We start from the raw sequence: 18,123 nt of genomic DNA on the forward strand, positions 1-18,123 counted from the left end.
CCATCATTTATGTGTCTATCTAGATGAATTTTCTAGATGAGTATCACAGCTCCAAAAGGATATCGAAAGATATCCCGCTATGTCTGTTGCTTGGCCGAGCGGAGTGGCTGCTCAGCCGGAATTCTGCTATCCTTGCGCTGTCTACTATCACGCCAAGCGAGATAGTCGCTCGGCTGAAAGTCCACTGTCGCACCGAGCGAGATAGCCGCTCGACTGAAAGTCCATTATCTAACTGTCGTCCGTTGCCGAGCCGAGCGGGATAGCTGCTCGGCCGGAAGCCTATTGTCCACATACTCGATTGCTGAGCCGAGCGGAATAGCCACTCGGTGGGTAGTTCACTATCAGCATGTTCAGCTGGTGTCGAGTCTGATGCTGGACCGAGCGGAGGAGTCGCGCTCGGATCGACTTTTGTGCGTCCTTTGAGTGTCGATTTGATTACTCCCTATGCCGAAGACGGTGGATTGGTGTTTAATCTTCGGTCGACGTATGACTCGCTCGACCGATCTAAACCATCCACCCATTGTCCCTCTTGACTTTGACCTCCACTGTGGGAGCAGGGTGGGCCCCCCTAATCACCGCATCAACTATCATTCTCGCACTCAATAATATTTATATTTTTATATTAAAAAATAAAATAATATAAATTTTCTATTAACATAATAATAATAATAATCACATTAAACCTTAAAATTATTCTTTTGGTTTACAAGATGATACAATTTAAAGGTTAACAAAAACATCTAACATATATATCAGAAACTATTAAATTTTTTGATTTGAATATAAATGTCAGAAATAATATTTAAAGACTCTTGATTATGCAGAATACTAGACAATAGGCATACACAAACTTATCATTTTGGGGGAAAAAAAAAGAAATGATGATAAAAAACTGACTAAAATTAATTAAACATGTGTTTATAATCTCAAAACCCCTAACATTTACTCTGCAAAAAATGGAAAAAAAATATAATAAAAAAAAGATAAAATCTTCTAGGTCTCCAAAAAGTTTTAAATGATATTTTTGATTTTGAAATGGGATAGTTAAGGATAAACTTTGAAATTAATTATAGATTTATGAAAAAGCTTCAATTTTATATATTATAAGTTATGTGATTTAATCCGAGTTAAAAGTTGTGATCCCTTAAAGATTTCACCGATCCTATTATGATTTTACTTTGATCTTATTACGATCATGTTCTGATTCTATCGATCCTGCTGTGATCTTATTATAAAAATTGATTTTGCATCCTACGATCTAGGATTGCGATTGTACAAATAATGGTAATAATTTCTTATTATCAAATGGGCATTTGGTCTAGTGGTATGATTCTCGCTTTGGGTGCGAGAGGTCCCGAGTTCGATTCTCGGAATGCCCCATTTTAAAAATTTAGTTTTTTAAAACATTAAAAGAGACCTCTTTAAAATTCCTTCTCCACCTGATTTCTAGTTCTCTATTTCCTCTTTTCACATTTTATTGTCAAAGGCTCTTGTCTATCTATTTTTCCCATGCACTGGAGATGTGAAGCTTCATACATCACCCAATTAAAATATTCGTTTACTTTTTTTAATTCAAAATGAAAGTTTTCATTATTTTTTCTTAAATCAATGAATAGTGATGGACAACACGCATTATTGTTGCTTGGAATCAAAGTTTCCTTTAAGTAAAAATCAGGACGTGAATAATTAAATATTAGAATAAATATTTTATAAAATAACAAATTTTTTTAAATAATATAGTTGGCCTATTTTCCTCTGTTCATATTTCAAACTTTTTTTTAATTGTTTTCCACGTTTCTAGACCTTTCATTATTATTTATTTATTTTCGAAATAAGATAAATGAATAAATAATAAAATATTCAAAGCATAATAAACATTGTTCATATGCCCAAACAACACTCGCACCCGTTCCTTTCCTCCACTCCGTATTTTATTTATAAACCTTGCAATACCAATCAAATCGTCACCGGACCCCGTTCAGCTCCTTCAGCATCGGGATTAGGGTTGAGGTTCCCTCTTTTCCCGTCCCGACCACGATGCCCACCGACGACCAGCTCTCGCGGCTCATCCACGAGCTCTGCTCCCTCCTCGCTGGCCTCATGCAGGCTCCCCAGCCTGCACTGCCGCCCGCCGACGCGCCCCCGGCGCTGATGCGGCGCCCGCCGCAACGGATGTCGCCCGCAGGCTTCGCCTCGCTCCTCCTCGGCGCCTCGCTCGCGCTTATGCTCTGCGGCTCAGTCACTTTCGTCATCGGGTTCATGCTGATGCCCTGGGTGATCGGGCTCGTCATGGTCTTCTACTTCGCTGGGATCTTGTCGAATTTGTCCGGGATGGGGAGGGCCGTCTTTTGCCCCAGTAGTTGCCCCTCCAGCCCCAAGGAGATGTCAGGTATGCAAGCTGCGCTTGTCTTTCGAATTCTACTTCAAGATTGTCGATCTAATTGGTTTCTCATACTTTTATGCAATTTTTCTATGATCATAGTTTTGTATGCTACATCTATCTTCAACTTTGGTAGAATGTCCTTATCCAGAAGGTTAACTCTTTTCGGTGGGTAGTTTCTGGACCTTATCTCCCCAATTGGAAGGTAGCCTCGTAAAGTGCGAAACTAATAAATAATCCTATTTTCTTCCTAAATTATCTGCCGTTTGGATCGATCGGCAAAGAGAGACATCTATTTGCACGCTTTTGTATTTGTAGCTTTTATTACTACACACGCAATTGTTCATTTTGGCTGGACAGGAGTTTGTTGCGGCGTTATCCTCTCATGGCATCATGCTTTTGCCCTTGAGCGCAGTGCAGTGCATCTACTCTTTTACCTTATTAAATAATTGCATCTACAAGGATTGTTATTGATTATATTTGACGCAAGGAGTCCCAACTCGTTGGATTTCTGAATTCATGGAAAGATATGATATTACTCTGGAGAGAATATTTCCCAGATTCAGTAAAGACGGATTTTTTTTTTTTTAAAAAAAGACTTCCTAATCTCTCATGGATTCTCAATTCTAGCACATTTACCTCTGCCTGATGTGAAATCTTAATCTGTAGACAATGTACCAATACTTGTTGGAGACACTAATTCACAATCTATGTACTTGCTTTGTAATATCATGTATATATATATTTTTGTTGCTAACATGTATGCTGTTTTAGTTTATTTCGGAATAATTGTTTCCTTGTATTTGAGTTTATTGAACATTTGTATACAATGGAAACTCAGATCCAACTTACCAAATTCTTATTTCTCATTTTTAGGATCACTGTTTTCTAAGCTCCCAACTATTTGATCGTGGAGGTCCAAATTGCAGTAGATGAAAGAGTTTGCGTATTAGTTACTCGAGGCAGAAACCATCAAGGATCTTGACAATTGCTGCCTTTCTATAATGCCTGCTCATATCTCCTTATAACTGGCGCCTTCACTGTCTCTTCTATCCAGTTTTTGTGCTGTTCCTTGTCCTGTTGAGAGCAATGTACCTGTTGAGCGTGTACCAATGTGTTTTCTTTCAAGGGTGGGTGCCTTTTTTACTGCATAAAGCACTTTAATTACTCCAAGTGTTACCCTGGGCATTGTCTTGTATGAATTGCCATGTTTACAAAAGGCTTAATCGAGGCTAATCCTTGTCCTACACAGATTCAGGAATGTATGATGTATTCATGAGATTTTTAAACAAAAAGGGTTAAGAGTCATTGGGCAGACATTTCTGTTACTGTATTTCGATTATCATGTAGCTGAAATAAAGAATTTTACAGTGTCACAAATGTTGTATCAGATAATTAAAGCACAAGGATAGGGCAATAAACCGTGCCATAGATGTAGATTCACTCAACAATAATTGGAAAAAAAAAAAGTGACAGAAAAACTTATCAAGACTGAAGTATAAGTTTGCTGGTAAACTCCTATGCTGATGCCTGTTCTACTTCAAGCTACTCTGTAAGTGAATCGTGTGACACTCTCTTCTATCATTTATTCTAGGAACCAAGTGAAGACACGAAAACTAACTTCTATATCCTTGGTTTGGTAGGTTCAATCAGGATATGGATCTGTCCAACAATTATCTTCTGTTACAGCTTCTTGCCATCGCGTTTTAAAGATCTCCAATTCGATGGATGATCTTAGTCTCACCTGTATATAGCTTAGGTCAGATCTAACAGAGTAAAGAGAACAGAAAATGGAAGCTCCTGAGTAGTGACAAAAGGTAAACATAGAGATCATAAACAATGGCGTATTTTGTTTACTCACTGCAAATCTGTCGTTAGCTGTAGGTTTATGAGGAGATTTCTGAAAGTATAGACATACAAGTTAGATTGGTTAAGTAACAACAATCAATAATTATGCTATTCTTTGAGAAAAAATAATGAATGCTACCATGAACGCTGCAATCATCTCATATATTCTAGCTTCTTTTCATGTAGTGAATGTAGAAAACTAAAATACTTGAGATTTTTTAGTATCAACATAACTAAGCCATAACCCGAGAAGAACTGTTTTGATTTTTATTAAGTAATTAAACGGAAATTTATTGGATTTTTCTTGCCCAAACCACAAAAAACGTTTCTGGTTGTTAGCCAAAAGTTGTTCCCAAAGTTTATCAAAATTCTCATTACGTCCTCACCCTAGGTTTTTATTAATAAAAATTAATCTACAATCATCCATACAGGGGTCAAACTAAACAGATTTGAAAACTCTAGGGGGAAAATGATATCTTCTAAACTATGTGAAGTGAGCGAACTAAATAAACTTTCAGGCACAAACTTACCTTTTGCTCGTCAAACCCACCAAGCGTGGGGAATGCTTTGTGAACTATGTATTCACTATCCACCACTCCAATATTTTTGATCCTGTCACCCTACCAGGCAGTGCACTTAGATTACTACCTCACAAAATTAAAATAAAAAAATGGAATATGTGGAAATTTTACCTTAACACAATAACCAAGTTTCAAATCAAGACCCCATGCATGAATCAAGTCACCCTACAAAAGAAACAAAAATAGAGTATTAAGTCGAAAGCCATTTTTTGGACAGGATACAGTTGTAGACTTACAGTATGAATAACATATACAAACATAATTTTCCTTTAAAAAAACATGCACAAACCAGCAAACAAAACTTTTATAAAAAATCAAGACATTTTAACACACTTGTATCATATGCCACACGCAACGCCAAGCAGCCCTTGAAAAAACAGGAGCCATCATTTCTATCCACCTGCAATATCAGAATATCTCAGCAAGGGAAGGTGGTAAATTTAGAAGAAAGCAAAAATTTATTTAACATATAAATGAAGATGAAGATAGCCTGGCATTTCCCAAGCCACAATAGTAAACATATAAATGAAGATAGGGGGGAAAACACTAGATAAAGCTGCATATAATGAACTAGATAAAGCTGCAGGTTGTCAAAAAAGACTATCGGTAATTTGGAGCTACAAGAACAAACGAAGCTAATTTCAAAATTTTCACATTTGCATACTTCACTGGTGAGCTGATCATATCAATATTTCCTAGTTGTCAAAGCAATATTCACAAATTACAATTGAAATTGCTAGGGTTGTAAATGAGCTACTCCGATGTTCAAGCTTGTTTATTAGAAAACAAACTAGTGTATTACCAAGTTCGAACCAACCCCAAGATGTTACTGAGAGCAACTAGAGAAAACATTTTACTTGATCCAATAACTGAGACTTGTATCAATTACTCAATTTTCACATTTTCTAGATAATTTAAACTTTAAAATAATAACATAGACAAATACTATCAGAAATATATAAATGTATTATATTCTACATACATTTAAATAGCAAAACTAAAGAAAAAGGATCATAAACAAACCTTAGAGAAAGCCAGACTACTAGCTTTAAAGCATGCCCATTTATGTTATTGAACTTACAACAAATGTTCAAGCATTTAGGCTTGTTTATTTTATATATGTTTTTTTTTCATGCTGAATGAACACAAATGAACACTTGTCAGGCTGAGTATCTAGCTTGTTCACAAACATTCTATTCATTTACAGCCTTGAAAATTGCTTTGACATGTGAATACATTTCCTTGAAGATATTAGCTAAGTTACTTGTTAGTGGACAGTGGACACTGTCAGTTAGCATTTCTCAGCAAGAATGACTTTTGATTCCCATGTATACCATGCTACATTTCTGCTAAAAATACATATCACGCTACATGTTTTTTACACTACCACGGGGCCGACTTTCATTATAAAGTTGACTTAGTATAGATGATTCATTTAAGATGTAATCTAATGATTGATTTTATAGTAGATGAAAAGATAATCCACTATAAAGTTTATCTGTAAATATATTCTATGTAAATATAAAACAAAAGATATCCAATGATCTTCTTCTCTGCATCTCGAGAAGTTCTAACAATAGCAACTAGGGCCAAATTGTGTCTATGCGCCAGCCACTTGTGTGCAACTCAGTTTTTAACTTCTTCAATATTCTAATGTACCACATGTCAACTCATTAGTCATGTCTCTTTTCCTAAACTTTATCTCTGAGATCAGAGACTTCTGTTCAGGCAAAAAGCCAACATAAGAAGTTACAAATCATATATATATTAATGTTACATAATTGATGGGTCAAATTACTAGCTACATATTACATTACTTTATAAAAATAAAAACCAATTTAAGCTGTAAATTAATTTGAAAAGCAAATTTCACAAAACATTGGAAGATATAAAGAATAAGATGTTATGAAAATACGTTGATATTAAACAATATGTTTACTAAGGGGTCTACTAATTTAAACATTCAAAAGATCACTCGATATGTGTTTCAGAGCTATCAAATCTGTCTTCAAAATTCAAAGCTTCCCTCCAAGTTCCATGTTTTTACTCATCAAGATAAGATTATGATGATAGTAGTATGTCATTTCCTACTTAACCATGAATATGATGGAATGACATTGAGAAAGAAAAATAGGATTTAACCATATATCTAGTGAGCAAATAAAGAAAAGATGGTTTCTTCTTTAGAAAACCTAAGAGTATGTCAACAAGAGTAGATGATATCAATTTCCGAAATATACGCAATAGGAATGCAACTCACCCAGTACAAGGTGGGGCAGTACTGTTCCTGTAGCATCTTCCACCACCATTAAACTTGAAGATTCTTCTGTTAATTGAACAAATTTCTTTCATAAGTTGCAGCTACTACAAGAACCAAAATACTAAAAGTGCAAAATGTCACTCCCAACAAACTGAATACACAACTAGTGACAAATCATATTTGGAAAAGCCACACCATCACCTGTGTACATCTCCATGGCTCTGACGTGCAGTAATTCGGTGATGAACCCTAGATGATTTTGTAGGGTCAAGAGCAGGTTGTGATATCTCCAAACCTTCCTTTTCCACAATTGTCAAATAGCTGAAAGAGTTGAACAAAAGTACAAGAGTTGCATAAAATTGAATCACTCATACAACATTCCTAATTTACTATAGAAGTTCTTGACACAAAGTTATAAATGATCTTGAACAATCATATTAAAAAAATGTCAAGAATCAAGCGAACAATACCACTAGTAAATTAAAAATAAAGATTTAACATTTCTAACTATATAAAAAGTAGATTAGTTTTATCCAACAGCAGAATATGACTAGTAAAACAAAGTTATTGGTAGCTAGTTAAGAATGGGATCACAAGAAACAAAACCAAGAAGGTCTTAGAGTTATTGTTTAGCTAGGAACGAGTTATCAATCATTAAGATGCTGATCAACCTGTTTTGTTTTTTTTTAATTCAACAAACAAGAAATAATATAGAATAATGGTAACAACCTTTCAGGATGAAAATTTTCCACTCCAAGGTCCTCATCCCATAAGAAGATGTACTTGTATGGTGCAACGATGTCTGGATGTAAGAAGCGTTTTGCAAACCACCTTCGGAACACATTATTAATTTAGGATAGACAAAATAAACAATAGAAATCTCAAGTATAGATTGGGTGACACCAAATTACCATTTTGTTTGATTGATTGCAGAAACATGCAAAACACTGTCACTCCATTGTAGATCTTTCCATTTATCCACAATACCATCATAATGAAAAAGCATTATCGTGTAGTTACTCAAGGCAAACTATAGTGGAAAAAGAGAGTAACTAATCAAGATCCATATACACACACAAGGAATATGAGATGCTTGTGATCATTTTACCTTCATTACTATTTGATCCACAGTTTGTTTTTGCTTTATACCAACTGCCATCGCCAATAAACTCTTCTGTGAACTAATATCTTTCTGTTTTATTATTTGCAAAAAGATTTGTCATAAATCATTATTAACTTTGACTTAAATAGTAAAAATAATGCATGGACAATAGAAATTGTAATGTTAGTCAGAAAAACTCATAAATTGATTGAGGACCTAATGATTTTTTCCCAGTGCTTATCTTAATGCTTAAAAGTATAAAACAGTCATATGGAACATTAGATTGATGGAAATAAAAAAAATATAAACAAAGAATATAATGGCTATTATGCAAAATCCATCTGAAATTACTACCAGAGAATAGTCACAATTACAAGCTAAGAGAGTGTCCCAACTCCTTGCAAGCAAGAACCAAACTGGAAAAACTTAGATATCTGATAGATAATAACTCAAACAACATTATACTTAAGAAACCTTTCACTTAAAAGCCTTGTCCTTGAGCACCATATCTCTGATAAACAACAAAAGGAATCTAAAATCGAACACCTAGAAGGCAGATAACTACAAAAATGAAATTAACAAGCAGCAGACCTTTTCTTCTGGAGCACCCCAAAGAGGCACCATTTCCATGTCTGATATCCGACTAATAATTCCTTTGGGCAGTGATTCAGCTCCTGATGATTTACAAGGACTCTAAGAATCATACAAACTAAATAATCAGAACATATGTGGAATAAAACATTTTTAATGAATGTAAGACTTCAATAAAGATAAAGGTAATTTTAACTGTAATTGCTTTTATAAATTTAAAAGGAAATCCCAGAAAGAAAACCTTGCACGAATCAGACTGAGTTGACTCCAAGTAGGTTGTGTTTGTTCTCAAGATGCCTTGAGTGATGTTTGCAAAGCGAGTTGGTGACTCACCTATCATTTTCTAAAAAGGCAGAATGATTAGAACAACTATAAGTTCATCATAACCAAGCACTAGTTTTAATTTTGTTTTATTGGCTGAGTGAGAACATGTATATAAAAGAGCAGATTCGATTATGGTTGCAAAAAACAGTCAGAATGATGCAAAGAAAGAGAAAGTCCTCGTTAGACAATTAATTTTGTTGGAAGCTAGCACATTACTGTCTATAGGAATCTAAATTAATTAGTATATAACCTCATCATTTATATAAATTTTTTTTACTTCATTGTCTTGTTTTGATGTAAAGGCAAAGGACGCCTGTGGTCTTTATAAAACGATTATTCCTTCATGGAAATTGAACCAGGATAAAGAGGATAATTTAGATCCAAATGTCAATAAGTTTTCTGCTTGTTTCAAGTTATCATGCAGCAACTTTGGCGCTGTTAATCACTATATCAGATTCTATTGCTGCTCTGTTCTGGTTTAGTTCCATTCATTTGAAATAATACTTTAGCTTCAGGGTCAGAGCTCCTATTCATAAAACCAGGAAATGTAATGGTTCAAAAAAAATGGACTGCAATCTGACTTAAATACAGAGACCTAAGAAATTTATGGCCACTAAAAGCAGTATTTCTTTAGGAAAAATCTTTCAATCAAATTAATAGAGGTTCTTATCTATTCTGTTCCTTTGGTCAAGACAAGCCAGGGCATATCAAACAAAACCAAACAATAAAATGGTATGGAAAAAAAAATCAAACCTCCTTAGAGTCAGTTGCAATATAGGCAGTTCCGATGATGAAGATAATACAGAGGAAAGCAGCCCCATTAAAAGTGCTACAGTAGCGAAGCCTCTGGCTTGAGTGATCCGTGATAAGAGGCCCCTGCCATAAGTTCTAATATTAACGTACTAGAAGGGTTATTAATCTATAATCATCTAGTAGATTCGAACACACAGTTATCATGAAGAAAATTTTTAAAAACCCTTGTAAATCCGTCAACAAAATTGAAAATTTTTGTCTCCAAAATTGAAGAGTAAACAGTGACAGACATCGTCGCTACCAGCGTTGCAACTACAGTCGCTAACATTCACAGCCCGAAATTGCCTACAAAAGAAATATGATTTGACTTCGCATATGACGACAGCAAGATTGATTATTAATCTGAAATTTGAAACATGAAAAAGTTAATCAGCTTTCACTATCTATCATTTTAAAGAAAGAGTAGTCAGACGTAAATTCAGAGCAAAAACAGTCGCCAATGCAACAACCCAACACCAAAGGTTCCTCTTTTTCACTTTATTGAATGGAAAACTGGTTCGAGAATGGATATAACAACTCTTTACTAAAAAGAAAAAGTCATTTTTAAGAACCAGAAAATCTTATACAACACAGTACAAAACCGACTCGCATAGATAATAAAATAAATATCAAACCCGAAATCAAAGAAACTAAAACACCGAATAGTCTGATTAAAAACAACGACGGCATCGTAGAATGTTATAACAATAACCCAGCCCCCACAACATGAGCTCTGGGACAGAACCGAACAAATAAGAGAGGAAAAGAGAACCACACACCATGGACAATCAAGTATGACTCGGACCTCCCAGAAGAGCAGATTTTTGGAAGAGTAATATAACGCCTGCGCACAGAGCGCCAAGGGCACACAAAATTGAAGTCTTTTCCGAGGGTTTCGCCTACTGATTGGAGCGGAGAGGAGAAAGAGTGGAGTAGAAGTAAGGGGAGGGATGCAAACAACTTGCAGCTTCGGTTTTCTTGCTTTCCGCCACGGGAACGAAGCTGTAACAGTTGGATTCCGAATCGCGCACGCAGAGAGAAGAGTAGGGAGAAGAACTGCCGTTGGGTGGGTTTCGTTTTCGTGAGATTAGGAACCGGTTGGAGAGGATTATGCGGTGGAAGTTCTGCACTTGACTTTCACACCCATTCTGTACCCTCTCCTCCATTGAATAATTATTGCGAGGGACCCAAAATAGTCCTGCCATTCATTTCGAAAGTAGCGAAAAGAATAACAAAAGGATTCAAAAATGTTATATTTGCTGTTTCATCTCAAACAGCCGGCCGAAATCTCGCGTATTAAAATCTGTCACGCTCGATTGAACACGAGATTGAGTGTGTTTCCTGTTTCGTATAAAATAGATGATTTAGGGGTCACTCATTTATCGAGCCATTAGGGGGAGATGATATTAATTATCCCCTATATCAGTTTTATCCTACATTAAATGTATTTGTTTAAAAAATAAGAACATTAAATATTATTAAATTTGGTTGGTAACAAGAAAAACAGATAAATTATATTTATAATTTTTATATGAATAATAATATAATAGACAGAATGAATCTAATTATAAATAAGAGTTTGGTTGTTTTGTATCTATTTTTTAAATTGTTCTTAGAATTTTAAAATTATTAAAGTACCGTACACTAATATTGTTATTTTATATAATAAATAGGAAAAGGCTCACATATAATATTGATACACTAATGGTAAAAAATTCCATCATCTGTCACAGTATAAGTCAAAATTAAAACGATCAACGCATAAAAGGCATTGGCCGATCGAGCAAACTATGCCTCGACAGAGGAGAAGACCCCGACCTGTCGTCGACTTCGACACGAGGAGTATTCAAACAATCGATGCTCAAGGGAGAACGATGTGTAGAAATCAAGACCGGCCCTGGAGGAGGGCGGCACTCATTTATTGAGCCATTAGGGGAGATGATATTAATTATCCCTGATATCAGTTTTATCCTACATTAAATGTATTTGTTTAAAAAATAAAAACATTAAATATTATTAAATTTGGTTGGTAACAATAAAATAGATAAATTATATTTATAACTTATATATGAATAATAATATAATAGACAGATTGAATCTAACGTTGATAATAAAAATGTGGACCCCTTTTTTTTCGATTTAAATTGTATAACTATTTAAGTATAATTACGGACAGGAATATGTACATTTAGGAATCATTTTCGGTTCTTTTTGTTTTTTAGTATCTCATTTTTGTCTTTTTTTTGTATTTTTTTTTTCTTAGAATTTTAAAAATATTAAAGTACCGTACGCTAATATTGTTATTTTATACAATAAATAGGAAAAGGCTCACACATATAATATTGATGTGGTAATGATGAAAGGTTCCATCCTGTTGCCACAGTAGAAGTCAAAGTTAAGACGATCAAAGTTAAGACGATCAACGTGTAGAAGGCATTGGCCGATCGAGTGAAATATGCCCCAACCGGGGAGAAGACCCCGATCCGTCGTCAACTTCAACACGAGGAGCATTCAAACAATCGACGCTCAAGGGAGAATGACGCGCAGAAACCAGGGCCGGCCCTGGAGGAGGGCGGCACTGGGCGACGGCCCTGGGCCCATAATTTGAGAGGGCCCGACCGGAGCTGCAAAAGATGCACTAAAACTTGACGTCCTATGTTCTTCAAGCATGGCCGGAGCAGCATCTGTGACGAAGCCAAATGTCAAAATGCTAAATCGTAATGGATCTCAAATATCGACGCTAGAGAAGGAAGCTTACACAAAGGCAGGTGTTTGCTGAAATGCCGCAGTGAAGGATTGGAGAATGGGGTTGGTCCCTACCACGACCACTGTGATTGTTTTTGTCTCCTTGTTGAATGCCATGAGCCCTGCAGCCGTGGAGGTGGCCACAAGAGCTGCCAACCTTAGTGATACGAGTAAGAGGGTTACCGTTTGATGCCACGGCCTGCTCTCTGTCTCAGTTTGCTTCCCGTTCTCGTCTGCCATTGCCGGAGAGGAAGAATCTGTGATCATTACTACTAAGAAGAGATTAAGTGAAGGACGGGATGCGAATTAGTTTTTTCACCCTGGGCCTCCTGTGTCGAAGGACCGGGGTGGCGAAATCGATATCCTTTTGGAAGTTAGTACCGCTGACAGACAGATAGTCGACAGAGGATCACATGACGGAAGGTTCCACTGTCACTTCAGTGAAAGTTTTGAAACGCATGATCGCCTTAGGAAGTTTGCACACACACTACTGGAGCTGTATATAAAGGGGGTTTAAACACCAACGGAGGTATGCACTATTTTATTATTGTACTACAGTCTTCTTGTTGCTCCGTTCTTTGTTTTTTCTTTTTCGTCAGAGATTGACTTGAGCGTTTAAGGGTCATCGTCAAGGACCCCTTCCCTGATTTGACACTGACGCTATTTGTATTACAGATCAGAGTGAAATCCATAGAAAGTTAGCGAAAGCACCATATCCCCGTATCTATCTCATCAAATTTCGGACAAGATCAAATATATTTATAATATTATTATCCCGGTTGATATTACTGTCAATAAGATAGATTCTTTACGGTGCAGAATATTATTAAATAAATTAATAATACTAATGGTAAAAATTTGTTTAAAAAAAAAAAAAGTATATTGAATCACCGACGTTGATAATATTAATGTGGACCCCTTTTTTTTCGATTTAAATTGTATAACTATTTAAGTATAATTACGGACAGGAATATGTACATTTAGGAATCATTTTCGGTTCTTTTTGTTTTTTAGTATCTCATTTTTGTCTTTTTTTTTTATGCTTTTTATAATTATTTGGTTCACATGGAAACATGACTAAGGCCTTTTCCCTTTGAAGGTGAGAATCTAATTTTATGAGAAGGGAAATGATGGTTAGTGATCAATCTTTTCCTCTCCATTTTATCTAATAGATTTCGAGTGAAAGAACAAATTAAACGATTCTTAAAAAGTATATATATATTTTTTCAAATTTTTACTTGAATATTGAAAATGAAGGAAATAACTTGCAAAAAAAAAATCACTAACATAAATCTTCTTCTAAGAAATCTGGTAAGATTGCAACGACTCCCGCCAGCAAGGCCAACTGAAGGTGAAGGTGCAGCTGCAGCCTGCAGGGAATGAACATTCTATTGCACTTTCTCAGAGAAGAAATGAAGTTCGATCAGAACCCGACAAGAACCGCTTCCCTTGGAATTTTGCAGATCTAAATTCAGATGATCCTATTCGAAAGTTGAAAAATTGATTAGTTGTGAATGTGACTCTGTGATTAATTGGATAAAGACTTTGCGCTATTTTACAATACAAGGAGTATTAGTTCCAGACTAGGGAAGGATTCTGACATTAATCCTCCAACGCTCAAGTCGGTACTCGATTTAGATGAAGAGAACAATAGAAACAAGCAGTAGCAGAAAGCATGTAAAATAATTGAGCATTATATATCTCCGTCGGTAGATGAAGATCCTTTTTTATAGTGTCACTGTAGTGCCTATACACACATCTCAAAACATATGCACATTTTTCAAAGTATTCCTAATAAAAAACAAGTCGAAAAGTGTCCCTGACACTTTTTTTTAACGAGCACATAAATTTCTGTGATGTGACATGCTAGAAGTTTCTAAAGTACGATTTACTTGTAGTACATTCTCTGTTGTCAACGACCCAAACTTTCAAAAGAATACAGTAACGTGGGCCCACATTGAGCTAACCCGTAGTCACCTTGTCGGTGAATCTCCAGCTCAGTCTTATGGAATGAGATTAGTTGTTCGTTCCCATTATTTTATTGAGAAGCTATATGTCCGATCGGCCCTTAGATCCGATCGGATAGACAATAGGTCAGGCAAAACCTTGTTTGCTCGTTTAGAAGGATGGCTGATCAGCCATCCTCCCTGCTCGGCCGAGACAATTGCTCATGTTACTTGATACCTGAGTTGAGATAGGCGGCTTGTCCGGGGTGGCGGGCTCTTGCACCGGGCGAGCACTCACGCCGGACCGGCCTTAAGGCCAGCATGAACGCACCACTAATATTATTGATATCTCTGATTTCCTTTTAACTTTAACCGCCATCTCAATCAGTCTTTCCCATTTTAATCCGTTCTTGCGGTTCCACCTTCATCGCTTTATCAGTTGACTTTAGGGTAAACAAACAGAAAGAAAGAACTTCTCCGCAAGCAAATATATATAGATTGTCTAGTTAAGTTTGATTCTTTTATTGCTTTTGTTTTTCTTTTCACATGAGCCATTTAGCCATCAACTCTCTTTGAAACCTCAAACTCTGAAGCATAAATGGAAATCAACACTCAAAAAATAGAGATTTGTGGTGTAATCTGAAATATAATTAATTAAATCGTTGCATGTGGATGATAGCTGCCATCCCTAGACGCTGCTAGTGGAATAAGATATTAGCACAAACACTTGGAGCGGGCTGATACAGCCACTTCACCTTTGTATTTCCAATAAACAAGTTTTAGTCAATGACAAGTAAATTAACAACCAGAAGGGATTTTGATCGACTAATGAAGGAGTTAAATTCTATAAGGTATGCATAAGCAGTTACTTCCACTGTTCTATATCTCTCTCTCATAGGATCATCTTTCTTCATTTCGAATTTTGGATCTCAATTATAGCAAAGCAGACATCTTGTCGCTATTGTTACCGCCAAAACTAGTAGAAGGACGATCCTCTTCGAAAAAGACACAGCTTTTCTCTGGTTCATTCACTGAGGTCGTTCGACTTCGATGGCAAATTTGGTGTGTTTTTATTGTTTTTTTGGTTTCTGCTTTGGAGAGATCTCGGAAAGGTGTTGCCTTTATCAGAGTTTCAGTGAGTCGGGCATCGCCGGAGATGGACAGCGGCGAGGGGGGCCAACTGCCGGCCAACCTCCTCGACCTGAATTGGGACCAGACGACGGTACCAAGTGGGGATTTTGACCCGTCCCTGTCCTGCATTGTGGCGCCGTCTCCTTCATCTGGAGACTCGGGCGACAAAAGATTGCAGCTGTTGGACCAGAAAGGTGTTCGCCTTAATGCCTCCACGAAAATTGATCTTTTCACTTTACGGCAGCGTCAGATTCCACCGACATATTTGGATCAGATCAACTCCGATACTTGTTTTGCCGAGAGAGCTGCGAGATTCTCCATTTTCGACGGCCGGAAAAACAGCAGTCTTGCAGCTCAGCAGCTCGGTTGTGTTGATGCTGAAAAGATCATGAAAGCAGCCAGCAGCAACTCTTTCCCAATTGGGTTGCAGGGCTGCAGAAAGGAGATCGCGGTGCCTGGTGGATTGAAGTTGGACATAAACAATGGTGAATTGGTGTCTGATCCAGCCAACCAAGAAGCGATCAGCATCAAGAAACGAAAAGCTCCACCGAAGGGCAAAGGAAAGGGTAACAGATCAGACATTTCTGCCATGGATCACTCCAAGGTAAAGGACTTGTATCAAAGTCAACTGCTTCACTTGTGTGGAAAGCAGGTGACTGTAAACTTACTTCTTTTGTTTTCTCAGGTGATAGAAAAAGAAGATTGGAAAGTGAAACGGCGCTGTCTGATGGAGAAGAATATAACTGAACATGATGAAGCTGTGCCCAAGGTAGAGAAAGCTGATGCTTTTAGCAGCCAAGTCAAAGGTGATCTGAAAAAAGGGAAGAAAGCCAAAGCCAAATCCCCTGAGATTGTGAAGGACTATATCCATGTTAGAGCAAGAAGAGGTGAAGCTACTGATAGCCACAGCCTTGCTGAGAGGGTATGCAATGCTCAACTTTGCAGCATGTTGATGTTATTTCGATACGGTTGCAAACTAGCTGAATCAAATAGTTGAGACAATATGTGTTTTAGTCAATCTTTGGATGATTTCTTTTTGCCTCTCTCAGGTAAGAAGAGAGAAAATCAGCCAGAGGATGAAACTTTTACAAGATCTGGTTCCTGGCTGCAGTAAGGTATAACCAAATAACAATCTATTAGAAAATGACTTTATTTCGTAGTGTCATTGGATAGTATTCATTTAGTTCATTTCTCCATTTGAAATGAGTAGGTAACTGGAAAAGCAGTCATGCTCGATGAGATCATCAACTATGTGCAGTCTTTGCAGCATCAAGTGGAGGTATAATTGTCGTCGCGACAATGTTTTCTATTCAACTGGATCAGTTTGCTGCATCTAAATCATCTAGTTACTCCCTCTTGTAGTTTCTTGCTATGAAGCTTGCCACTGTGAACCCGCAATTGGACTTCAACAAATTGGCAAATTTTCTTCCCAAGGTCTCAAGATGAAATCTTTTTAAATTTTCTGCTTTGTTAGTCAACTCCCTTCATCAAAGATTTAAAAAAGCAACTTATTCTAATGTAAAATCCAGATTCATCAAGATTTTGGATCAATGCAAAACCCAGTTTACTATTTTGAGGCTTCAGGGGTGCCCTCTCCATATGTTAACCGACCTCAACATGGAACCTCTCTCCATTGTCTGTTGCCTAGTGGAATGGAGGAGATACAGAGTTCCATGAACCGGCTGGATTCAACTGTTCATCAAAACCTCAATACGCACCAGAATTTCCTTGCTGGATTTGAAGTTGCTTCATCTCAGGTAAATTTGTGGAACTATCCAATTTAATGCGATGTGAGATTCCACTTGAATTGCAAGTTAACATGAAAGGATCATCAATGTTTCAGATGGGGACTATTTGGGAATGTGACCTCCAAAATTTTCATGTAGACGTCGAACAAAAATAGGAGATTGCCATTTTCTTTGAGCATGGATCGGTACGTTAAAGAACAAGGTATCTGTGCCAGGGATCAACTTGATAAATTACTGGAAAAGAAAATGCCGACTGATTTATGCGACCAGGATCTCCCCAAACAGCCCACACGCAACTAGCTAAGGTCATTCAAACTATGTAAATGTATTATCTTTGAGCATGAATTGTTTACTCAAATGCTCAAGGAGATCTTTCAAGAAACTTGTTGCTAAGTCATTTGTATTTTCTAATATTGTTTGGGGTGCATTTCTAAGTTCTTCAATCAATTTATTTATTTGAAAGGTTCATTAACCATGAGAGGTCATGGTTGTGATGTGGGATGAGAGATCATGGTGTCATGGTTGCGAGTGACTATGTTTAGTAATGAACAGTTTATATCATTGTTCATTTCTTGATCGTACTAATTAGATAATAATATGCTTATCTTTTGCTAATAAAAATTGATTCAAAAACAGAAACGTTCTAATATTGTATTTTATACATTATTTATGCAT

The 18,123-nt window shown here is 36.6% G+C and overlaps 3 protein-coding genes and 1 non-coding gene across 5 annotated transcripts; 3 read left to right on the plus strand and 1 right to left on the minus strand.

The window, feature by feature from the left end:
• The first annotated feature begins 1,307 nt into the window (after positions 1 to 1,307).
• Positions 1,308 to 1,379, plus strand: TRNAP-UGG. Its single transcript has one exon. It is a non-coding gene; the product is annotated as a tRNA-Pro (tRNA).
• Positions 1,380 to 1,790: 411 nt separating this feature from the next.
• Positions 1,791 to 3,695, plus strand: LOC122053318. The gene is made up of 2 exons (XM_042615322.1): positions 1,791 to 2,389; positions 3,257 to 3,695. Exons 1-2 carry the CDS (start codon positions 2,038 to 2,040, stop codon positions 3,286 to 3,288), a joined length of 384 nt encoding a protein of 127 aa, XP_042471256.1. The 5' UTR covers positions 1,791 to 2,037; the 3' UTR covers positions 3,289 to 3,695.
• A 4-nt stretch (positions 3,696 to 3,699) lies between these two features.
• On the minus strand, positions 3,700 to 10,964 carry LOC122053317. Its single transcript, XM_042615321.1, has 15 exons — positions 10,658 to 10,964; positions 10,141 to 10,184; positions 9,840 to 9,962; positions 9,004 to 9,105; positions 8,763 to 8,864; positions 8,178 to 8,261; positions 7,981 to 8,099; positions 7,799 to 7,900; positions 7,271 to 7,390; positions 7,070 to 7,135; positions 5,143 to 5,209; positions 4,921 to 4,974; positions 4,759 to 4,848; positions 4,242 to 4,280; positions 3,700 to 4,124 (listed from the first exon to the last, which is right to left on the minus strand). Exons 2-15 carry the CDS (start codon positions 10,165 to 10,167, stop codon positions 4,026 to 4,028), a joined length of 1,194 nt encoding a protein of 397 aa, XP_042471255.1. The 5' UTR covers positions 10,168 to 10,184; positions 10,658 to 10,964; the 3' UTR covers positions 3,700 to 4,025.
• Positions 10,965 to 15,627: 4,663 nt separating this feature from the next.
• Positions 15,628 to 17,914, plus strand: LOC122053319 (transcription factor bHLH63-like). 2 transcript variants are annotated; one of them, XM_042615323.1, is made up of 7 exons: positions 15,628 to 16,304; positions 16,386 to 16,622; positions 16,750 to 16,815; positions 16,911 to 16,979; positions 17,063 to 17,134; positions 17,230 to 17,457; positions 17,544 to 17,914. In XM_042615323.1, the coding sequence occupies exons 1-7, from the start codon at positions 15,726 to 15,728 to the stop codon at positions 17,601 to 17,603; spliced, it is 1,311 nt and encodes a 436-aa protein (XP_042471257.1). In that variant the 5' UTR covers positions 15,628 to 15,725; the 3' UTR covers positions 17,604 to 17,914. The 2 variants fall into 2 exon arrangements, with proteins under 2 accessions (XP_042471257.1, XP_042471258.1); XM_042615324.1 differs by lacking the exon at positions 17,544 to 17,914 and having other exon boundaries at positions 17,047 to 17,134; positions 17,230 to 17,422.
• The last annotated feature ends 209 nt before the right edge of the window (positions 17,915 to 18,123 follow it).

The sequence above is a fragment of the Zingiber officinale genome, chromosome 3A (assembly GCF_018446385.1).
Source record: "Zingiber officinale cultivar Zhangliang chromosome 3A, Zo_v1.1, whole genome shotgun sequence".
Taxonomy (NCBI): domain Eukaryota; kingdom Viridiplantae; phylum Streptophyta; class Magnoliopsida; order Zingiberales; family Zingiberaceae; genus Zingiber; species Zingiber officinale.

Excerpts from the sequence above, each read along its gene's own strand:
- LOC122053318 (XM_042615322.1), top strand. The coding sequence starts at position 2,038 with ATGCCCACCGACGACCAGCTCTCGCGGCTCATCCACGAGCTCTGCTCC. Across the intron at positions 2,390-3,256 it reads CAGCCCCAAGGAGATGTCAG|GATCACTGTTTTCTAAGCTC; the intron begins GTATGCAAGCTG and ends TCTCATTTTTAG.
- LOC122053317 (XM_042615321.1), bottom strand. The coding sequence starts at position 10,167 with ATGTTAGCGACTGTAGTTGCAACGCTG. Across the intron at positions 7,901-7,980 it reads GCAATCAATCAAACAAAATG|GTGGTTTGCAAAACGCTTCT; the intron begins GTAATTTGGTGT and ends TGTGTTCCGAAG. Across the intron at positions 5,210-7,069 it reads ACTGCCCCACCTTGTACTGG|GTGGATAGAAATGATGGCTC; the intron begins GTGAGTTGCATT and ends CTGATATTGCAG.
- LOC122053319 (XM_042615323.1), top strand. The coding sequence starts at position 15,726 with ATGGACAGCGGCGAGGGGGGCCAACTGCCGGCCAACCTCCTCGACCTG. Across the intron at positions 16,305-16,385 it reads CTGCCATGGATCACTCCAAG|GTGATAGAAAAAGAAGATTG; the intron begins GTAAAGGACTTG and ends TTGTTTTCTCAG. Across the intron at positions 16,980-17,062 it reads CTTTGCAGCATCAAGTGGAG|TTTCTTGCTATGAAGCTTGC; the intron begins GTATAATTGTCG and ends TCCCTCTTGTAG.